This window comes from Hemiscyllium ocellatum, chromosome 5, assembly GCF_020745735.1.
Source record: "Hemiscyllium ocellatum isolate sHemOce1 chromosome 5, sHemOce1.pat.X.cur, whole genome shotgun sequence".
Lineage (NCBI taxonomy): Eukaryota > Metazoa > Chordata > Chondrichthyes > Orectolobiformes > Hemiscylliidae > Hemiscyllium > Hemiscyllium ocellatum.
The window spans coordinates 81,017,128-81,041,694 of record NC_083405.1 but is presented as its reverse complement, the minus strand read 5'-3'; the positions used below and the strand labels follow the sequence as shown (position 1 = coordinate 81,041,694).

The following is a 24,567-nucleotide window of genomic DNA, read 5'->3' as shown; positions in this document are numbered from 1 at the left end:
TTATTCTCCTAAACATGTTCTGCTCTATTTCAATACATAGTGCCATTATGGTACATGGGCCAACTAAAATGCTAACTAAGCATTCATTCAGCTAACCATAACCTAGAGGAAAACAAAACATCTGTGGTAGCTCATCTTTCCAGTTTACACTGAGAGATAATAGTGTACTTGTAAACATGGCTTATACTCATTGGTTTCTGTTTCTATACAGATATATTGCCTTGATGCCATCAAGACAAAAAGAAAATTAATTTTATAAATCACTCCTGAACAATTTTGTTTTGTTTAGTTTTATCATGTTTATCATCAAATTTGTTTTTCTTCGAAATAACCAATTTACCTTTTACTTTGTTCCTATAAAAATATTTTTGGCACACAGTATAGGTATGACTATCACCCAAAATCATTGAAGAGTTTAGAGATCATATGACATTCTAACATTTAACATAAAATTCTACAGAAACAACAAATAAACTTTTCATATTGCAGCTCTATAATTTATGACACAACATGTGCCAAAATGGGCTCCCAAAAACATTTCTTATCTACTCTCATAAGTACGAAACTAATGAGCAGCATATGAAAGCATTAGTTTACCTTTTTTGCTTTCAATGTTTTTCTCCATAGTGTAGAGAAAACACCATCTGTCCAGTCATTTGTTGCAACATCCAAAGTTCCAAACATCTGGGAGGCTGTGATTGCCTTTGGATTCATTCTCATCTCCTTGTGAGGCTCACCACAATCCGTCATTGCTTTCATTAAGGTATTAATACACTTTGTTTTCCCAGCTCCACTAGGGCCAAGAGTCATCATACCTAACACAGATGCAACAACATGTTTTACACAAAAAGATTGCCATAGAAACAACAATACGTAACCTGATTTATTTGATTTGATTTATTGTCACATGTACTTAAGTACAGTGAAAAGCTTTGTTTGTGAGCAGATTATAGTAAGCAAGGACATGCAGACCATAGGGTGAAAAAAACTTGGACAGAGTAAGGTATACAGGTAACACCACATAGGGCGTGCGCTAGGCAAGATCATCATTAACAAGCTCAGTATTATTTGCATGAAGCATCCTTTGGAAAATGAATTACAATTATTTTTTAGAACTTTAAGTCGTTATTTACAAAAATAGCAGATGGAAAGATAATTCAATCATAAATGTGTGGATTAGTCTTTTTCTAACTTGCACATTCATCATGTCTGTCGCATATTTTGTTCTACTCTTCAATAAAGTGCACTCTAACCATGTCGGACTCTTTGAGTTTCATAGAGTTGAATGAGCTTCAGGATCCACGGAGGATGGTAAATAATCCCAGCATCCATTGTTTGTTTCTCAATGGCAGCTTCTAGTTCAGGGTAACCCGCTTTATCCAAGGTAATTCCAGGAAACAAGTCATTGATCAAACTCATGAATAAAGGTTCATCTTCATCCACCTAAACAGAATAAATAATTTTTCATTGTGAAATGCTTTCTCCTGTTATTCTATTATTTCTGAGTTGGGTCACATACAAAAATATACATGGATAAATTTGGTGAGGAAACACCCAAAAGTCTGCCATCTATTTCCTATCTATGTAGAGAAGCATAGAACAACTGTGAAAGCAATACAAACTGAGAGGGAGAATTTTCAAGTTACTGTTGTCCTGTTTGAACTTAAAGTTGGCATGGTGTACGTGCAAATTAAGTGCTGGTATCTGTGCTGACTTACTACTGTATTGACATCCACCCTAACCTTCCAAATGGGCCTGCATCCTAGTGATCACGGCTTCCAGTAGTCCTCAGAAAGAATACCTAACACATAAATGTAAACTGAGGTTCAATAATGCAATTAGCGTCCTATCCTAGTCATATCTTGCTACATCTTGCTCTCGCCAACCAAGTCAGAGACAAAGATACAAGTCAGGAGGCATCATTTCCCCCCAAAATTAAAGGGATCTTAATGTTCGCAAGTATTCTGAGATTTATTTTTCACACTGAAGTCATAGTCATAGAGATGTACAGCACGGAAACAGAACCTTTGGTCCAACTCGTCCATGCCGACAAGACATCTTAAATTAATCTAGTCCCATTTGCCAGCATTTGGCCCATATCCCTCTAAACCCTTCCTATTTGTACACCCATCCAGATGCCTTTTTAAATGTTGTAATTGTGCCAGCCTCCACCATACATGCACCATCCTCTGCATGAAAAAGCTGCGTCTTAGGTCCTTTTTATATCTAATCGCTGAAAGCTTAATAAGCAGAGCGCAAAACATCTAATGTGATTAGTAAAAGAAACAGAGATTACACAAGCAAGGTCTACTTCAAGCATTAAGTGTTTAGGATTTGCAATGTATGTCTGATAGCATGGTGGAAACAGATTTTAAAGTGATATTTGTAAGGGAATTAGATAAATGCTTGAAAGAGAAAGAACTGTGAGGATATGGCAAAGATGTGGATAAGTACAAAATACTGGATTCTTCTTCAAATACCCAACACAGATTCAAGTGGATGAATGGATTATTTCTATGCTGTCATGCTCTATGGCTGAGATTTAATCCTGTAGCTCCTAAGTACAGGTACAAATGTGTTCAGTGGTGGTTTACTCTCCACATTCCCCTCCCCTCCCTGCAACCAATGAGAAATCTCTCCAGATCAGAGAGTTAAGAGCTGAAGGAGCAAGCTTCTCTGCAAATCACAGGCCTCTATGTTAAAGTCCTGCCAGCCAATCCAAACAAAATAAACTGCAGATGCTAGAATCCAAAGTAGTCAAGTGGGAGGCCGAAAGAACACAACAAGCCAGGCAGAATCAGGAGGTGGAGAAGTCAATGTTTCGGATATGACCCTTCATCAGGACTCAGGGTGGGGTATGGGAAGCTGCAGATAAAGAGAAGGTGGGGGAAGGGTTTTGGGTAGGGAGAGGGACGGAGTGGTGAGGTAAAAGATAGGTGAACACAGGTGGTGGGTACGAACCAGTTGATCGATGGGAGAAAAGAATCCAGCTGGTAGGTAGAAGGAAGGATTGGTCAGAGGAATGGAAGGGAGGTAGGGGGCTGGAAAGGGAGTTGGGGGATGGGTGGAAAGGTTATTTGAAATTGGAGAACTCAAAGAAGCACCTTTTTCTCTGCTTGTTGCAGCCCTCCTCAGTATTGATTCTCAGCATAGATCTTTTGGAACACCACTACCTTCTGCCAGTCTGGATGACCAGACCCATCTCTACTTTCTATTTTGAGGTCAGAGTGTATTCCATTCTATCACTTGTCCCGATACCACATTCCTTATTCAATAGCTTATTCCTTATTCCTGACCTTATTCAATAGCTTATCATCAGCATTTTATCAAAGCCTTTTGAATATACAGATAAATTCCATTTACTGCATTACCTTTGTCTACTCTCTCTGTTACCTATTCAAAAACTTTACATCTGGTCAAATAATACTTTCACTTTTGAAACCAATGCTAACTATTCATTAATTATGTTTCTCATTAAGAAAAAAAGGAGCTGCAAATGCTGGAAATCAGAAACAAAATCTGAAACTGCTGGAAAAAATCCACAGCTCTGGCAACATCTGCAGAGAGAAAGCAGAGTTAGTGTTTCAGGTTCAGTGAGTGTTCTGAAGAAGAATCACTGAAGTGAAGCATTAACTTTGATTCCTCTCCACAGATGCCATCCGACCTGCTGAGTTTTCACAGCAATTTCTAATTTTGTTTCTGATTTTAGATGTTGTTCCATTCTCTCCTCTTGTACAGATTGCATTAGTTTTCCTTCTACTAATGTTTGCCAACTGTCTATAATTCCCTGGGTATGTTCTGTCCCTCTTCTTAAATACAGTGATCACACTATCCATCTTCCAGTCCTCCAGCACTAGAGAATTTTCTAATAAGCTATTAAACATAAGTAAAAATGCTATGCCACTCATCGTATAATTTCTTATAAAATATGTGGATATAATCCATCAATCAAATCAAACAAAATTATTCTTTTTTTAATTTAAATGTATAATAAATAGTACCCATGCATTGAAGAGGTCCAAATATTGCAACAGTTCATTTAAAAGCAATGAATAGGAACAAAAGACCCTCTTTCAAAATGCGAATCTGTTTCTGCACACATACCAGCTTAGAAAGATTCATGTCACGCAGAACTCTCATTACCACTGTCTTCTCCGGTTCATTTGGGTTTGATCTTTTGACAGCACCCAGAGTTCTCAGCACAGACAGAATGTTTCGCAAACCAAAGTCATAGTGCACCTGCCGATGTAGAATAATAAGCAATACCATTCAAACAACATTGTGAGCAACAATGAATATTAATAAGGTATTGTAAAAGTTAGACACAGCCTAGAATACAAGTCAGCCTTGTATTTGAGTGCAGTTCTGGATTCCTAGTGAAAAACTTACTCAAACTCATGGACAAATAATCTCCTTGAAATTTCCCAAAACTGACACTTTGCCAAATTCTGGTAAAATATATCTCATTTTCAATTCTGTCTAACTAAACAAAAATATGCTTTTATAAGTCAAGACATCTGCCTATTTTGAAATTTTGTTACTTGTCTAAGGAACTTGTAAAAAACTTTCAATGACAGTGAATTTTATATCATTTGAAAATTATACGCATTTTGAAGGAGCCTCAATTTAGTTTCTTCCCAAAAATTGCTAAAATGCATTGTATACTCACTGTAATAGGGACAAAAACATCAATTTTTATTCTGTCCACAGAATGAACTGATTGAATGATTTGTAAACATTCAAGCCCTAGTTACACTTCATTGTTCCTAATTTTGAAATAATATTTGAAATGGCGTTTTGTTCAAAGAAGATTTGTTCTCAACATTTCATTTTCCATCCAAATCCTACATGCTGATCTGAATAATTTATTTCATCCCCTGTAAAACTACATTTTCAAAAATTGAAAACATAATTACGGCATTTTACTTCCTGCTTTGCCAACTATGTAAATATGTCAATGCATTAGGCTTCTTGCCATGGTTACTGGCAATACCATCGCTGGACACATGATGATCTCTTGTATGAGCACCAGATTCAAATTTGCTTGAGAGAAAGGGAATCCATGCTACAAAGCTCCACAGATCTTCGCAGCAGGCCCTGTTTGATATCAGCCAGACATCCCATTACATTTCCACTGACAACAAAAACCAGCCTAATATGCTACCATAAACAGTAGTTAAGAGTACCTGTTTCGATAATTGCTCCTCACAGAGTTTGTAGAGTGTATAAAACTTGCGACTAAGAATTTGGTTATCACGGAAACCAGCACTAGCCAACTTGACACGCATTATAATGGCACGATCAGGCACCATCATGGCTACTGTACGGAACTGAATCTTTAGATTTTCAGGAAGCTCCTGACGTCCTGCATAACCTGGGTTCTAAAATTAACATTGATTAAAAGCGATTACTGGCAAAATGGACTTATTTAGATGTGAAATATATCATGGAATCATAGACTCTCTACAGTATGATCAACATTCTCCTGCAAAATATAATTTCTTTCAGCTAGATTAATATTTAGAAGAAAACTGCAAATTTACTTCAGCAAATATTAATTTTGATCTTTAATATTGAAGGGTCCCTTACCATTGTTAGGAAGATACCAAACTCTCTGTCCATTTCTACGACATCACCATCAGTGAAGTAAAACTGGGGCTTTTTGTTCTTCTTACATTGCAATACAATGTAGATTTGTTGAGCAGCTACCGACAGCACAGGCAATTCAATACGGTTAAATTCATCAAAGCAACCCCATGCACCAGACTGAGCAAGACCTAAAGGGAAAGATCAATAATTCAAAGGCCAGAAACCTAAAATTGTCTGACCAATCATTTCCCAAAAAACTGAACACTGTATTTTACTCCTGGTGTTACTTTGCAACAGTGACTACACCTCAAAATTATTGAATTAGCTGAAAGATGCTTTGGGATATGTTGAATTCTTGATACAAATACAAACTCTTCTTTACTTCATCTCTCAAAACAACAAGGTAATGTGGAAATCTTTGGATGTTTATTCACTACACTACATCTCGGAGATGCTCAAAGAAAATAAAAAGATCACTTTTACCTTTATAGATGCGACCAAGGCCTCTATAATCCATCTGATCTGAGCAATTAAACACAACAACATACTTTCCGAGACATTTGCCCATGTCTTTGGTGGTCTCTGTTTTTCCTGTACCTGCAGGTCCTGCTGGTGCACCACCCATACTCATCCCTAAGGCCTGAGACAGTGTAATGTAACATCTGAAATGGGTATACAAAGACAGATAGTTAATAATTTATAATTAAAATGTAATGTCCCAATGATATAAAAGATAATGCTATCCCTGCTAAACAAGCAAATTATCAAGAAATCAAAACATAATAATGAGTAGTCAGCATAGATTTCAAAAGTGAAGGTACATTTGCCAAAACTAACTGAATTCTTTAAAGGGGGAGCAGAGCAGACTATAATAAGGTAGTAGGTACAATATATCTAAATCTTCCAACAGGATTCTGGTAAGGTACTGTGTTATAGATTAATCAGGTCAGAGCTTGCAGGGTCTCAGGACTTGTTACAGCATGGTCACCTAGCTGGCTACATAAAGCAGAGAGTTGAATTGAATTGAATTTGCTTTATAGTCATATGTACCCATGGAGTACAGCGAAAACTTTACAAGTCACCACTTATGGCACATAGTTCAAACAAATGTTCAGACTGTCAAAAAGTAGAAGTGGAAACCTACAATGATCAGCATTGGAGTACTGTTGTTCACAACTTATCTTCAAATTTAAACTTTGGAATTAAACACAGGATGGAATATTCTCACTTAAAATTCAATTAAAGAGATTCATAATGCTCAGTCTGTCATGGCCCGGGATGACTTTATTATAACAATCCTTTGCTCTTCATCATGTTAATTATGGATCAGGGCTCTTTGGGACCCTTCATATGGAATCAGAGGCCGCTGAGGGTTTATGCTAATCTGCTGGGTCCTCCTGCTATTTACATTGTAGGTGCCATATTTAAAGCCAGCTGCATATCACTTTAGGTGCTGTAGGCCCAGAACTACTCCTCTGTAGCACTGGACCATTATGGCACAGAAAGGAAAGCTCACATCCTGCTTCACAGCCAGGAAACTGGAGGTGCTGATGGACAGGCTAGTGGAGGGGATGACATTGTTTCTCCAGCTGACCACCATGAGAGACCACCTACCAGCCCAATGCATCCTGGACTGGATTGCAGACAGATTATATATGTGCTAGATGAAGCTGAACAGTGCAGGAAAGAAGTCAATGGTCTTCTGTGCTCCACTAGGATAAGTGCCATCCTCTCTCTGCTGCATCATAAAGGACCATCACTCACTTTAACTCTGCTTCTGTACACGTATCTCACCTAGACTACATCTCTTACTACTGCATGCATCAACACCACACCATGGCTCTCACACCCCAACCTTCTAAACAACTAACCCTCGCTGCTCTCTGTGCTTCGGAGTGAATCACCTGGGACATCCCTCACCTCTCCCACTGAAACATCATCACCAACTACTTTTCCATTATACTCAATCCCTCCCAGTGTCTCACTACAAGGAAAATAAGCCCTTGACAACTGGGCTAAGAGATCCAGGACGGGTTGCAATTGGAGGACATCAGGCCCCATGAGGAGAACATTCTAGAATGAACCAGAGAAGAGCATGATCACTCATGTGAGGGACAAGGACAGCTCAATGCTTAATCAACTCAGTAAGCTTGACTGTGTTGTTCTCCTATCACCACAAGAGTAATTTATTCTTAACCTGCACAAGGTTTTATCCCTTTTAGAAAACTAATTCCCGTTTTTCTCTTCTGCAAGCACCAACACAATACAAAGGAAGAACAGGCCAGCTCTGAGATCCTCAGCTCCACCTTCTACTCTGAGGAGGAAACACTGAACACACCGAGGATTCCCCAACAAGGTCTCCATTGAGCAGCCTCCACCAGCTCAGAGACTTTCACCCCGATAGGTTGCCAATCTAAATTAGACTCAGGGGCACATTCTGGTGAGCATATCACTACCACATCTCCACAGTTGGTGAGAAGGAAATGCCTCACGTCTCTGGAACTCAGGGAATGACTGGAATCTGGCACCTGCTAAATTCCAGGCAGAAGATGATCCTTTGGTCTCAGCCAAATGTACAGGCAGGAACAGCAGGAAGGCTTGTCAGAGGCAGTCAGTGAGCTGGATTGAATAATGGAGGAGTCCACTAATGTTGTCAACACAGTGCTGCCTTTGGTATGCATTTGCCTGGTAGCCTCTGCCGACAGGTTGGTAACCACTATACAGAGTCAAGGGCAGTACACTCAGTAACTGTTGGCTTTCACTTGGACCTCCACCCCATTACTCTGGCCACATGTGCTCAGCATATGTGGCAAGTTGAGAGGGAACAAGGGACCTCTACATCACTCCAAATGCCCCTATCTCTCAGGAAATGAGGGTGATGCCAGCAGGCGTCATGGGAAGATGGGGCCTCAGGTAGGATTCCGAGAAGTTCCTCCTCAGGACACTTCAAAGGTGCCCGGCCTCTCTATTTTGCCTCTGCCAGTGATCTCAAAGCTTGCAGTAGTTCAACTTGAGGAGAGTGAGCCTGAATCAGGGCAGGACAATCTCAGAGAACTCTCTAGTCCCAAGGGCGTCCAGGATTGACTGCCTGACTCTTACAAGCAGAGTCACTTTCAGTGCAGGCTCTATCCTGCTGAGATTGGCACTACACTTAGATGAGGAAATAAACTTACTCAGAATATATTGATGGCTATGGAAACACATCACCAAAGGTAACCTTTCAATTGTGTAAATATAATAGACAATAGACAATAGGTGTGGATGTAGGCCATTCAGCCCTTCAAGCCTGCACCGCCATTCAATATGATTATGGCTGATCATTCCTAATCAGTATCCTCTTCCTGCCTTATCTCCATAACCCTTGATTCCACTATCTTTGAGAGCTCTATCCAACTCTTTCTTAAATGAATCCAGAGACTGGGCCTCCACTGCCCTCTGGGGCAGAGCATTCCACACAGCCACCACTCTCTGGGTGAAGAAGTTTCTCCTCATCTCTGTCCTAAATGGTCTACCCCGTATTTTTAAGCTGTGTCCTCTGGTTGGGCACTCACCCATCAGCAGAAACATGTTTCCTGCTGCCAGAGTGTCCAGTCCTTTCATAATCTTACATGTAATATATGCTCACCTGCACTACAGAAATATGTGCAATTATATTTTCACTCTCGGACCTGGTTAAGCTGCACGTATATGAAAGATGAGCAGCCCATACATGTAAGAAATTGCATCCAACAAGCATTGGTCATGACTCATAAGCAACTCAGATTCCGGGGATCTTTGAACCATGACATTCAGGACTGCAGCCATGGTAATCTCCATGTAAGATCCGTGAACAGGTATTGGAGCGGGATGTCAGAAAGATAACACAGGTTTATTAAAAATATTCTCAGCCTTGTCATTCATAGTATTGAAGCCTCATGAAACACCCTCACACAGTGTGCTATTGAGGTTTCCCAAGGAGCTCTGAAGTATGTGACATTTTCCAATTGTACATTGTAAAACCAAAATTTTTAGCAATGATGGCAGAATTCTGCCAGCAAGCCAGCATTAAATGACCACCATGAGCTCCACAAAAATGTCTTCATTCCACATCAAAGGCCATGTCATTATATACTTACATTTCAATGCGAAGACCTGGCAGCTGTGAAACATTGTCTCTCAGTACCAGCTTGTACTTGTGAAATGGAAAGTTCAAGTTCTGATTTTAAATGCCTTGTTCTCATGATAGTTGCATTGCTGACACAACAAAGAGGGCATTAGTACTCAGAATGTGGTGCTCCTGATTGTTTGAGGCCAGGATTTCAATAAGCATTCTTTGACAATGAAACCGGGGCGGGGGTGATCTTACTGAATGAGTGGAGGTAAGGTTACTGTAACTGTCTGAAGAGAGCCTCCAATTCCAAGGACTTTACTCTAGATTAAAGGATGAAGCAGCAATTTACTTTGCCCGCTTTGCATGTGGTATCAGCCATTTTGTGCAGTTATTGAGCAGTTGGCTTTAATTCCTAAATGACAAGGATCCAATTTCATGTTCTTTGAATGAGTTGTGCCTATTACACAAAATTTTGCCCATATTTCATGTTCCCTTTGTTGTTGCCCCTTTGGCTCCAATGCTCTTTTGGGCTTTCCCAGTTTCCATTAAGACTCTTTATTTTATAATTAATATGCAAACTTTACCCCCAGAGCCCTTAACTTTGAAATTTCCCATGTTCTTGTTTACCCAACAGCCTCTCCATATGGAACCAGATCAATCCTCTTATTCTAAAAGCTTCTGGCTCCCTCCTATTGTCTATAAAGTACAACCCTTCTAACTACAATTTTCGCCTATCAATGTCATCATTTGCTCATGGCAATAAAATCCAACCCAAGACCTTTCTCAAACAGACTCGCTACCACAGCCACATCTCCTTGCTCAGCACCTGCCTACGGAACCGACTGACCCCGCACGGACTCCGGACTACATTCCGACCAACAAAATTTGGACCCAACCAGGACAACCAGTACTTACAACAAATCCGAAGCCTCCAGCAACAAACCTCCCTCCGGATCCTCCGCTCCACGCTTGTAGCCATGCGTCGCTACCTGCATTCCATGCAATTAGACCTACCCCAGCTCAGGACAACACTCTCACAGACCTGCAAAGGACCTGTACTCTTCTTCATCCTCAGAAGAATCCATACACTAAACAAACAGTTCTTCCTAGCCATAACGGAAATTAAAGTCAGTAAGTACCAAAAACTTTCATATACTTAACCCCACACTCTGGGTTCCTCAACTGTTCCAGAATCTTCCATCGGCCTCCGAAATCAGTCAGGCGCCATTAATCACGCGGCCGCTACAGCGCCCGCGGCAACAACCGCCGCCGCCGACCATGACGTTACTTCTGCCCCCACCGACCTCGCAGCCTCCGCGATCGCCGCCCAGACAACTGCCTCCACGATCACCAGGAAGACCATTGCCGATGGATTTGCGATCCCCGTGGCTATCGGGAATAACAGGGTTTCTTTCATCGCCACAGCCACGTCCGCCCCTTGGGTTGCTGTCGCCGCAGCCACTTCCACCCCCAGTGACATTACTAACCTGCACGACCACAACGCCTCATGTGTCTCCGCCCCCACGCCGATCTCCGTCACCACGCGTAACCCCGCCCCCATGCCGACCTCCATCACCACACCCAACTCTGCCCCCATGCCGAACACTGTCACCACGCCTAACCCTGCCCCCAAGCCGATCTCCATCACCCCGCCTAACTCCGCCCCCACGCCGATCTCCGTCCCCGCCCCAGCGCCTAACCCTGCCCCACTCCCAGCTCCAGCCGCACACCAGGTCCTAGCTCCCAGCCCTGTCGTGTTTTCACCATCCCTCCAGACCTCCCCCTCTCTGAGGATGAAAGATCAGTCCTCAGCAGAGGCCTCACCTTCATTCCCCTACGCTCTCGGATTAACGAGTTCAACACGCGGTGAGACATTGAAAAATTCTTCCGCCGCCTTCGCCTCCGTGCCTACTTCTTCAAGCAAGATTCTCGCCCACCCTCTGACGACCCCTTCTCCCGCCTCCAACCCACCCCATCCACCTGGATGCCCCGTGCTGGCCTCTTACCCGCCCTCGATCTCTTTATAGCCAACTGCCACCATGACAGTAACCGTCTCAACCTCCCCACTCCTCTCACCTACTCCAACCTCTCACCCTCGGAACGTGCAATCCTACACTCCCTCCGCTCCAATCCCAATCTCATCATCAAACCGGCAATTAATGGGGCGCACTTTCCTCATTCCTGAAGAAGGGCTTATGCCCGAAACATCGAATCTCCTGTTCCCTGGATGCTGCCTGACCTGCTGCGCTTTTTCAGCAACACATTTTCAGCCAAGACCTGAGTTGCCCACTTTCCCAGGACTTTATGCACAGCCCATAAGACAATGACCGTTACTGAGCAAACCCCTGAACTGGCTTGAAGGACAATCCTGACAAACCACACCCTACCTCATTCCAGACTGATGTCTATATTGCATCTGAGCTGTCCTACCTATGACTCCCAGAGTGGTTGCACTTGAACTATATGATTAACCATCTCAGATTGAAGAACACAGATCCCTGAAAGAGCAAACTACTCACTGATGGTAGCCAACTCCCTGGACTTGAATCGGATAAGCCTTTGATTGACTGTGATCGTATTTTGATTTGATTTGATTTGATTCATTACTGTCACGTGTACTGTGAAAAGTATTGTTTGCATGCTAACCAGACAAATCATATCTTACATGAGTACATCAGGGTAATAGAACAGAATAGGAGAAAGTGAGGACTGCAGATGCTGGAGATCAGAGCTGAAAATGTGTTACTGGAAAAGCGTAGCAGGTTAGGTAGCATCCAAGGAGCAGGAGAATCGACATTTCGGGCATGAGCCCTTCTTCAGGAATGAGGAAAGTGTGCCAAGCAGGCTAAGATAAAAGGTAGGGAGGAGGGAGTTGGGAGAGCGGCTTTGGAAATGCGATAGGTGGAAAGAAGTTAAGGTGAGGGTGATAGGCCAGAGTTGGGGTGGGGGTGGAGAGGTCAGGAAGAAGATTGCAGGTTAGGAAGGTGGTGATGAGTTTTAGGGTTGGGACTGAAGGTGGGGGGAGGGGAAATGAGGAAACTGGGGAAGTCTGAGTTCATCCCTTGTGGTTGGAGGGTTCCTAGGCGGAAGATGAGGCGCTGTTCCTCCAGCCGTTGTGTTTCTATGGTCTGGCGATGGAGGAGTCCAAGGACCTGCATGTCCTTGGTGGAGTGGGAGGGGGGGTTGAAGTGTTGAGCCACGGGGTGGTTGGGTTGGTTGGTCCGGGTGTCCCAGAGGTGTTCTCTGAAACATTCTGCAAGTAGGCGGCCTGTCTCCCCAATACAGAGGAGGCCACATCGGGTGCAGCGAATGCAGTAAACGATGTGTGTGGAGATGCAGGTGAATTTGTGGCAGATATGGAAGGATCCCTTGGGGCCTTGGAGGGAAGCAAGGGGGGAGGTGTGGGCGCAAGTTTTGCATTTCTTATGGTTGCAGGGGAAGGTGCCGGGAGTGGAGGTTGGGTTGGTGGAGGTGTGGACCTGATGAGGGAGTCATGGAGGGAGTGGTCTGGGAGATGATGGTTTGATGGTAGGAGGTGGGATACACCTCCTCCTACTGCCCCCTTGACCATGACCCCACCTCCAGCCACCAAACCATCATCTCCCAGACCATCCATAACCTCATCACTTCAGAGCATCTCCCATCAACCTCCTCCAACCTCGTAGTGCCACAACCCCTCACCGACCGTTTCTACCTCCTGCCCAAAATCCACAAACCTGACTGCCCCAGCTGACCCATTGTCTCAGCCTGCTCCTGCCCCAGCAAACCCATCTCTGCATACATTGACACGGTCCTGTCCCCCTTAGTCCAAGAACTCCCCACCTACGTTCGGGACACCACCCACGCCCTCCACCTCCTCCATGGTTTTCGCTTCCCCGGTCCCCAATGCCTTAACTTCACCATGGACATCCAGTCGCTGTACACCTCCATCCCTCATCACGAAGAACTCAAATCCCTCCGCTTCTTCCTTTTCCGCCGTACCTACCAATACCCTTCCACTGACACCTTCCTTCGACTGACTGAACTGGCCCTCACTCTGAACAACTTCTCTTTCCAATCCTCCCACTTCCTCCAAACCAAAGGCGTAGCGATGGGCACCCGCATAGGTCCCACCTATGCCTGCCTCTTCATAGGATAGGTGGAACAGTCCATCTTCCGCAACTACAGTGGCACCACCCGCCACCTTTTCCTCCGCTACATTGATGACTGTATCAGCACTGCCTCGTGCTCCCATGAGGAGGTTGAACAGTTCATTCACTTTACCAACACCTTCCACCCCGACCTCAAATTTACGTGGACCATCTCAGACTCCTCCCTCCCCTTCCTGGACCTCTCCATTTCTATCTCGGGCGACCGAATCAGCACGGACATTTACTATAAACAGCCCGACTCCTACAGCTACCTAGACTACACCTCCTCCCACCCTGCCCCCTATAAAAACGCCATCCCATATTCCCAATTCCTTTGTCTCCACCCAGGAAGACCAGTTCCATTACCAAACAACCCAGATGGCCTCTTTCTTCAAAGACCACAATATCCCCCCAGATGTGGTCAACGATGTTCTCTACTCCATGTCATCCACTTTCCGCTCCTCCGTCCTTGAGCCCACCCCTCCAATCGCCACCAGGACAGAACCCCACTGGTCTTTACCTACCACCCCACCAGCCTCCATATACATCATATCATCCATCGTCATTTCCGCCACCTCCAAACGGACCCCGCCACCAGGGATATATTTCCCTCCCTTCCCCTATCAGCGTTCCGAAAAGACCACATCACTCCATGACTCCCTCTCAGGTCCACACCCCCCACTAACCCAACCTCCACCCTCGGCACCTTCCCCTGCAACCACAAGAAATGCAAAACTTGCGCCTACACCTCCTCCCTTACTTCCCTCCACGGAGTCAATGGATGGAAGGCTGGTTTTAGTGATCATCTGGGCTATATTCACAACTCTCTGTAATTTTCTTTTCTCTTGGGCACAGCAATTTCATAACAAATTGTGATACATCTTGATAGAATGCTTTCTATGGTGCATCTATTAAAAATAGTTAAAAATAAAATTGGTATCCCCCGACTGACCATATTTTCTCTTCATTCTACAAATGACTGCTCCATTTTGACTTCCACATAAGGCCATTTCTTTCACACATGCAATGTATTTGCCAAGTAAGTTGCTGGCATATGCTCCAAGTGTGACATTGACACAGCATGATAAGACCATAAGACATAAGACCATAAGACATAGGAGTGGAAGTAAGGCCATTCGGCCCATCCAGTCCACTCCGCCATTCAATCATGGCTGATGGGCATTTCAACTCCACTTACCCGCATTCTCCCCGTAGCCCTTAATTCCTTGTGACATCAAGAATTTATCAATCTCTGCCTTGAAGACATTTAGGGTCCCAGCCTCCACTGCACTCTGCGGCAATGAATTCCACAGGCCCACAACTCTCTGGTTGAAGAAATGTCTCCACATTTCTGTTCTGAATTTACCCCCTCTAATTCTAAGGCTGTGTCCACAGGTCCTAGTCTCCACACATCGACACATCCACCCCTTGCCTGTTCAGCTCTCCCCACTGTGACCTGCCGTTTGCTTCTTCCTCTGGACTAAAAATGTAAGTCACAAAGTCCAGCAGCCTGAAACCAAGATCCTGCGTGCTAAAAAACAAGGTCAGCCACATAGAGGCTGGCAGTCTTCAAGTAAGCGCAAAGCGAGTGAGCATTAAGAAAGCAAGCAAAGATCCTGTAGGGATGAATGAGTTACATGTGTGCCCTGCGTGCAAGACACGCTGCAGCAGGACATAAATCCTGAGCTCCAAAGTAAAATATTGAAGGATAAAGTGCTGTGTGATCTGGACTGAAAGCAGGTATCATAATGTGGTCAGGCTGGTGATTTGCCTATGCTGGCTTGTGTGGATAAAAGATGGTGGCCATTGAACATATTGGGTTGTGTGAAGAAACCGTCTGACCAGGACAGACAATCAGTGACTTGCAGATAGCAGGTACTTACTGATCAGGAATTTGTGCTGGCTACCATCTCAGGGACAGGAAGATTAGAAGTGGCATAAAATGAGACAAATTGATGTATTAACAACAAATAAGTTCTCAAACAATGTCAGTAAACAGGAATGAGCCTCATTCTGGATGAAGGACTTATGTCTGAAACGTCAATTCTCCTGCTCCTCGGATGCTGCCTGACCGGCTGTGCTTTTCCAGCACCATACTCTTCGACTCTGATATCCAGCATCTGCAGTCCCCACCTGCTCCATGTCGGTAAACTGCCCCACTCCCATGCACTTAAACTTTACATGCTAAACTCCTATGTAAGACCCTGTTGAAAGCCTTCTGAATGTACAAGTAAAACACATCCACTGGTCCCACCTTATTAACTTTACATCCTCAAAAAATTTGAGTAGATTTGTCAAGCATTATTTCCCTTTCCTCAATCCATGCCAACACTGCACAATCCTGTAACTGTCTTCTAAATGCTCTGTCATTAAATCTTTTATAATGGGCTCTATAATAGACGACCAATATCAGGTTCACTCACCTAATTCCCAGTTTTCTCTTTACATTGTTTTTTTTATAAATAGTGGGATTACATTAGCTACCCCACAATTCATAAGAACTGCTCCAGACTGGATAGAATGTTGAAAGATGAACACAAACGCATCCACTATTTCTAGGGCCACTTCCTTAAAGAGCGTGGATTATCAGGCCCTGAGGATTAATTGGCCTTTAATCCAAACAATTTCTCCAAAAGTAAAAATAATACATATTTCTTACCTGTCAGTTAATGGTGTGATCACAAGTCGATCTGTGCAGCCTAGGTACTCATTACAATAGCTGAACTCAACATCTGTGATCTGAATAATACATTTGTCTGTGTCCTCTATAAAGTAAAACCGAGACTGTTTTTGCCATTCAAAATCCAATGGGGATTTAATGTTCATACGAACCTAATATAAAATTAGAAGTAAATATTAGAATCATGCACATCTTCCAACAAGTTTTAGTGAACACTTGTTTTGAAGATGGTATTACATACCAAATCATCAAAAATGTCTTTCTGGTGGACATGAATGGTGATAAGTGTTTCATATTTTGTTCGTTCCATTTTCGTCAGTTCACGAGTTGTCATGTCAATCAAGTCATTAAGCATATCCAGAAATGCCTGATTAGTTGTTTGCATAATCTGCATCAAACAAATACTACACGTTACATGGTTTCTAGCTGCACACTTAGCACACTCTTTGTTGGTTCAGTTTTACACATTAGTAGAAAATCAAATCATATAATTGCACCCCTCTGTGAAACAATCTAAAACTTTCGACTAATGAACATTTGAGTGCAACAAAACACACAAAGATTATGAAAGGGCAATAGTTACAGAAACCCTACATTGTGGAAGCAGGTTATTTGGCCCATTGAGTCCATACTAGCCCTCTGAAGAGCATCCTACCCAGACCCACTGGGCAATTCAGCATGGCCAACCCACCTAACCTTCACATTTTTGGACTGTGGGAGGAAACTAGAACAAGCATACTAGAACATGGGGAGAACATGCAAACTCCACAAAGACAGTCACCCAAAGCTGGAATTGAACCCAGGTCCCTAGCACTGGGAGGCAGCAGTGACAGCCACTGTGCCATACACCAGCATGGCATACCATTGATCCACTTACAGGATTATTCAATACTTCAATGCTGCACATTACAGTAATCAGCATCTATCTTTGCTGCTGCAATGACAGTGCACACAGGATGGGCACCAAGGGTGTGAATTCTACCAGGATGGATCTCAAAACCACTCTCTCGCTCTCTTAGTGTTCACTCACTTTGTGACTATTACAATGCTCACAACATCTCTGTCTTGCCTATTCTTAAAAAAAGACATAGGAGGTAATATTTTTATATAGAGAGTGATTCGCGTGTGGAATGAACTTATTGAGAAAATGGTGAATGCAGCTACATTTACAGCGTTTATAAGACATTTGGGTAGTTGTGTTAAAAGGAAAGGTTTGAAGGGATACAGGCCAGGAGCAGGCAGGTGGGACTAGTTTAGTTTGGGATTATGTTCAGCTTGGACTAGCTGGACTGAAGGGTCTGTTTTCATGCTGTATGACTCTATAATCATGCACGCAGAATACAGACTGAAGTCATTTGCAATCATTGCATTGTGTTAACTTTTAAGTCAGACATCTTTTATAAACTAACCAGTCACTTTGTATCTCTTGCAGACCATCTGAAGAAAGATGATTGAAGAGGAATGTTCTGAATGTTCTAAGAACCAAAAGGATGATCTCAGCAACCCATGAACAGGAATTACCTCCCAGTGTTCCGCTCTCTTAACCCATTTTTCTCTGTCTGCTTGTTTGTCTGTGCATGTGCCAAGGGGGACTTTATATGGGGATTAGAGTTTTAATTAGTAGTGTTGCATGCCAACAGTTTATTACTGTTCACATACCTACTTGTAATACGTAGTAATTCTTGTTAAGGCTTCCCACTCCTTGTCAGAGCGATCCATTTACCACTGTTTAGGGAATTATGTTAAGCCATCATTTGCGAGTGATGCGAATGCTGACTGCTCCTATAACTAAAGACCTGTTCTGTTTATTATGGTCCTCACAAATGTTCATTGTATACATGACTGAGGGATCCAGCCATAACCAAGGTAGTTGTGACAATGTAAAGGTCAGAGAAATGGAACAGAAACAAATGCTACAGCAAACTAAGGGCCAGTAGGAACCCTGGATGCTGAGCTGCCCACATGGGAAGAGGTTACAGCTGGAGGTCCCCTTTTAGTTGTGTAAGATGGATATGAAGGCTAGAATCTGTCCTTCTTGATGTCATTTCCTCCAGATGAGCAAGGCACAAGCTGAGGATGTCCTGGAACACTGTCACAGAAGTATGTTGACTGCTGGCATAGCTCCTGGGACATGAAGAGCAAGGTGGCCATCCTATGCCAGTGACTGTCAAGGTGAGAGATACATTGAATTTTTATGTAACTGGGTCCTTCCAAAGTGCCATTGGAGACGTATGTGGGATCTCACGTATCCATCCATAAGCGGCATGGTGGCTCAGTGGTTAGCACTGCTGCCTCACAGCACCAGGGTCCCAGGTTCGATTCCAGTCTCAGAGGACTGTCTGCGTGGAGTTTGCACATTCTCCCTGTGTCTGCGTGGGTTTCCTCAGGGTGCTCTGGTTTCCTCCCACAGTCCAAAGATGTGTAGATCAGGTGAATTGGCCATGCTAAATTACCCATAGTGTTAGGTGCATTAGTCAGAGGGAAATGGGTCTGAGTGGGTTACTCTTCTGAGAGTCGATGTGGACTTGTTGGGATGAAGGGCCTGTTTCCACACTGTAGGGAATCTTATCTATACCGAGGCATTACCAATCCTATTTGTGCCAACTTACACCACTTTATCTTATTTGCCTGTGACAAGGTCAGTAATGCAGACTGGACAGAGAGTTTGCTTCCTCTAGGTGTGGGGTGCAATAGACTGTATAGACTGGAAACACTATTCCCAAATACTGCAGAGTTCATCGATAGGAATGGGTTCCATTCTATCAATTGGCATGTGATCTGTAAGCTTTGAATTACAGCTTAGAATTCTGCACCAGATTTTCTGGGAACTTCTGTGATGCCTATATATTAGAAAAAAGTCAAGTTCCTGCTGTATTGGAGGAGTCAGGTGCCTGTCAAGATTAGATATTGGGAATGAGGACTACCCTTTGCGACCAGGGCTAATTACTCCGTTTCACAATCCCCCAAACTGAGGTGGAAGAATGTGGCACATTCTTTGACAAGGGCCACAGTGAAACAGACGATTAGCCTGCTGCAAATGAAGTTCCACTGCTTGTATTAGTCTGAGTGTACTGGAGGGTGCTGCATGACCCTCGCATGTTGTGCTCTGAACAACTGGAGCAAGCAACAAGAGAATGTGAAGCAGGCTGAAGAACTGACGGCAGCACCAATCTTTGGATGAGGAAGCTGACTATATTGAGCACAAGAAACATTACCTTCCGCATGTTAGAGTGTGGCAACATCAAGTGCAACAGGCCAGACAAGACCTATTTGACAACCGGTTTCAGTAGATGACAGCTGGGTGCAGTGATCATTTATTGACTATAAAATCACTGGATACTCAAAAGGCACCAGTATTACTGGTGAAGGGAGTGAAAGTCTGAAATTTTCCATCAACATATAATATTCATGAATTTGAAAGAGGCAAAGTGATAAATCTAACTTTTTACAAATAAATGTAAAGCTTATTTTTCAAACGACACTAAAATACTTCAAATAGGTAGATTAATTGAGTTGTTAAAAGTGTAAAGTTTAACTCTTAACCTTGTTGTCTTCAAATAAAGTTGTGGCCTGGTTCACTGGCTGAAGACTGGTGCTATGCAATTTCCTGATATATGCTAAGATGCATGGTTGTGGAGTCTGCAGGGTCTTAGAGACACTCTGTTCCAACAATACTGCCTAACTTTCTATCCATATAAATCACTGGTGAGAAAACTAACTTTGAGAATCCACCATGAGGGTTCTGTCAAACACCCTTTTTTTCTTTTATGCCAGGTGGTTGATATACTCACAAACGGAGAGTTACAGGGCTGCTATGGAAAAGCAGATTTAGCTGAATGGGGCAAACTACAATCTTTCCTTTTTAGTGTTGGAATGAAAGATGATTTTATACCAGATTTTCAAGGAGGATAATTGCCTCATAAACATTTTCTGAAGCCAAAATTAAGCTGTTGAGGAAACAATGTACACTGGTTGTCTGAATTAGTAAACCATTTGTCCTCCTTCCCATTCAAGCACCACTTGAGAGAGTTTTTGCAGATCGCAATATTTGATTTATCTGCCATCTCAGAACTCACTTCACCAATACGAAACAAGTAATCTTCAATTCCATGGACCTGGTTAAGAAGGAAGATGAAAGATATAATCTTGCAATTCTAGCTTGACATCATCCAACTTGGTGATATTGGAAAGAAGCAGATCTGAATATTTCTGGATATTTTAATAAAATGATATGCTGTAAAAAGATAAGACCATAAGACATAGGAGTGGAAGTAAGGCCATTCGGCCTATCGAGTCCACTCCACCATCCAATCATGGCTGATGGGCATTTCAACTCTACTTACCCATACTCTCCCCGTATTCCACAATCCCTTGTGAGATTAAGAATTTATCAATCTCTATCTTGAAGACATTTAGCATCCGTACGCTCCGTGGCAATGGATTCCACAGGCCCACCACTCTCTGGCTGAAGAAATGTCTCCTCACTTCCGTTCTAAATTGACACCCTCTAATTCTAAGGCTGTGCCCATGTGTCCTAGTATCTCCACCTGACAGAAACAAACTCCCAACGTCCACCCATTCTAAGCCATGCACTATTTTGTAAGTTTCTATTAGATGTCCCCCCAACCTTCTAAATTCTAATGAATACAAACCTAGGATCCTCAACCGTTCATCGTATGTGAGGCCTGCTATTCTAGGGATCATCCGTGTGAATCTCCACTGAACATGCTCCAGTGCCAATATGTCTGTCCTGTGTTGCAGGGCCCAGAATTGGACACAGTATTCTAAATGGGGCCTAATCAGAGCTTTATAAAGTCTCAGTAGCACATCATTGCTTTTACATTCCAACCCTCTTGAAATAAGTGACATTACATTTGCTTTCTTAACCATGGACTCAGCATGCAAGTCAACTTTTAGAGAATCCTTGACTAGCACTCCCAGATCTCTTTGTACTTTGATTTTAGGAATTTTCTCACCGTTTATAAAATAGTCCATGCCTATGTTCTTTTTTCCACAGTGCAAGACCTCGCATTTGCTCACATTGCATTTCATCAGCCATTTCTTGGACCATTCTCCTAAACTGTCTAAATCTTTCTGCAACCTCCCCACCTGCTCAGAATTATCTGTCTGTCTGCCTAACTTCGTATCATCGGTGAACTTCGCCAGAATGCCTCCAGTCCCTTCATCCAGATCATTAACGTATAAAGTGAACAGCTGCAGTCCCGACACTGAACCCTGCGGGACACCACTTGTCACCAGCTGCCATTCCGGAAAAGGACCTTTTATCCCAACTCTCTGCCTTCTGTCAGACAGCCAACCCTCATTCCATGCCAGTAGCTCACTGCAAACATCATGGGCCCTCACCTAACTCAGCAACCTCCCGTGAGGCACCTTATCAAAGGCCTTTTGGAAGTCTAGGCATATAACATCCACTGGGTATCCCTGGTCTAACCTACTTGTTACCTCTTCAAAGAATTCTAACAGGTTTGTCAGGTACGACCTCCCCTTACTAAATCCATGCTGACTTGTTCTAATCCAACCCTGCACTTCCAAGAATTTAGAAATCTCATCCTTAACGATGGATTCTAGACAGCTGAAGTTAGGCTAATTGGCCTATAATTTTCCATCTTCTGTCTTGATCCTTTCTTGAACAAGTCGTTTACAACAGTGATATTCCAATCATCTGGGACTTTCCCTGACTCCAGTGATTTTTGAAAGGTCACACCCAATGCCTCCACTATTTCCTCAGCCACCTCCCTCAGAACTCTGGAATGTAGCCCATCCGGGCCAGGAGATTTATCAATTTTTAGATCTGTTAGCTTTTGTAGCGCTATCTCTTTTGTAATAGCTACTATACTCAACTCTGCTCCTTAATTGTTGGGATATTGCTCATGTCTTCCACTGTGAAGACTGACACAAAGTATTTATTAAGTTATTCAGCTATTTCATTATTCTTCATCACTAGCCTTCCTGCATTAATTTGGAGTGGCCCAATTTCTACTTTAGCCTCTCATTTGTTTCTTAAGTATTAAAAGAAATTTTTACTATCATTTCTAATATTACTGGCTAGCTTACCTTCATATCTGATCCTCTCCTTCCTTATTTCACTCTTTGATATCCTCTGTTTGTTTTTGTAGTATTCCCAATCTTCTGATTTCCCAGGGCTCTTGGCCACTTTATAGACTCTATTTTTATGATACCACTTCCTGACTTCCTTTGACAGTCATGGCTGTCTAACCTCAACAAACCACCCCACCCCCACCCCCCTCCCCCACCCCATCCCTAGATAATCCTTCTTTTCTTTGGGATGAACCTCTGTACTGTGTCCTCAATTGCACCCAGAAACTCCTGCCATTGTTGCTCTACTGTCTTCCCCACTAGGCTCTGCTTCCAGTCGATTTTCATCAGGTCCTCTCTCATGCCCTTGTCGTTACCTTTATTTAACTGTAACACCATTGCATCTGATTTTGCCTTCTCTCTTTCAAACTGCAGACTGAACTTTATCATTTTATGATCGCTGCCTCCTAAGTGTTCCCTTACTTTAAGGTCTTTTATAAAGTCTGGCTCATTACATAGCACTAAGTCCAGAATAGCCTGCTCCCTAATGGGCTCCATCACAAGTTGTTCCAAAACACCACCCTGTAAGTATTCCATGAATTCCCTTTCTTTGGATCCACTGGCAACATTATTCACCCAGTCTATTTGCATATTGAAGTCCCCTATGATCACCGTGACCTTGCCTTTCTGACATGCCCTGCTACATCTTGCGTCCCTGGTCCTGACCACTGGGAGGTCTGCATATAACTCCCATTATGTTTTTTTTGTCTTTGTAGTTCCTCAACTCCTCCCACACAGTCTCCACATCATCTGACCCTAAGTCATTCAGTGCTATAGATTTAATTTCATTCTTAACTAAAAAGGCAACCCCGCCCCCTCTACCCACCTCTCTGTCTTTTCGGTAAGTTGTAAATCCTTGAATGTTTAACTGCCAATCCTGATCCCCCCGCAACCACGTCTCTGTGATGCCTACCACATCACAACCATTCACGATAATTTGTGCCATTAATTCATCTACTTTGTTACAAATATTATGAGCAATCAGGTAAAGCACCTCAAAACTAATTTTCTTATTCTCATGATTTATCCTCTGGTAAATTTGTCCTACGTTATCTTTCCTTTCTGCTTCATTCCTAGTCTGTCTTGAACTCAAACTCTGCACACAATATAACCTACTGCTTATTTTTCTACTTGACTCCATACTCCCTGTTGCTTTCCCTTTCCCTTCTAACAATCTCATGTTTTGATTATTTTGCAGTCACTCATATTGATGCACAGTTCATTGTTTTTCAAATCTGCAACAATGTTGGAGTACCTTACAATGCAGAGGTGGGGAAAGAGAATTGCATGCAGCATGTTATGAATAATCTCAAAACGTATGAATCAATAGATATTACCTTTTTATCAACTTTGGCATTATTTAAAGCTTCTTCAGAGTCTCTCGTCCAAATCATCTGAATACCAAGCAAACCTATCTGTGCAGGAAACATGGCCTGAAATTCATATAGCTTAATCTCCTTATCGGTGATAGCTATTGACGCCTGACGAATAATGCTGTGAATTGTCTTTCTGACCCCACTCAGGAGCTGTGCCAGCCAAACTTCCACATTACCCTGAAACATCAGATCATTAAAAGAAATGAGTTAACATGGCAATAGTTAAGTGTGAAAATAGAGATTTCAGAACACATTTCATAGCAGACTTCTTTCTGAACAATAACCATCACAGAATCCCTACAGTGCAGGAAGAGGCCATTTAGCCCATTGAGTCTGTACAACCCAGTGGAGAGCATCTGACTCTATTCCCATGACCCCTGCATTTACCATAGTTAATCCACTTAGCATACACAACTCTGGACATTATAGGCAATCTAGCATGGCTAATCCACCTAACCAGCTTATCTTTGGATTGCAGAAAGAAACTGAAGCACCTGGTGGAAACTCATGCAGACACAGGGAGAACTGCAAACTCCACACTGTCACCCAAGGTTGGAATCAAACCTGGATCCCTGGCACTATAAG

At 43.0% G+C, this 24,567-nt stretch overlaps 1 protein-coding gene across 1 annotated transcript in view; it reads right to left on the bottom strand.

Moving 5' to 3' along the window:
• dnah5l (dynein, axonemal, heavy chain 5 like) overlaps positions 1-24,567 on the bottom strand; it is a 340,633-nt gene that overhangs the window by 162,018 nt on the left and 154,048 nt on the right. The window contains exons 37-45 of the mRNA XM_060825520.1: positions 23,944-24,159; positions 16,731-16,877; positions 16,469-16,641; positions 6,073-6,251; positions 5,590-5,777; positions 5,187-5,381; positions 4,105-4,239; positions 1,254-1,443; positions 598-815 (exon numbers count right to left, since the gene is read on the bottom strand). Coding sequence (XP_060681503.1) covers positions 598-815; positions 1,254-1,443; positions 4,105-4,239; positions 5,187-5,381; positions 5,590-5,777; positions 6,073-6,251; positions 16,469-16,641; positions 16,731-16,877; positions 23,944-24,159 — 1,641 coding nt within the window. The remainder of the gene's footprint in view (positions 1-597; positions 816-1,253; positions 1,444-4,104; positions 4,240-5,186; positions 5,382-5,589; positions 5,778-6,072; positions 6,252-16,468; positions 16,642-16,730; positions 16,878-23,943; positions 24,160-24,567) is intronic.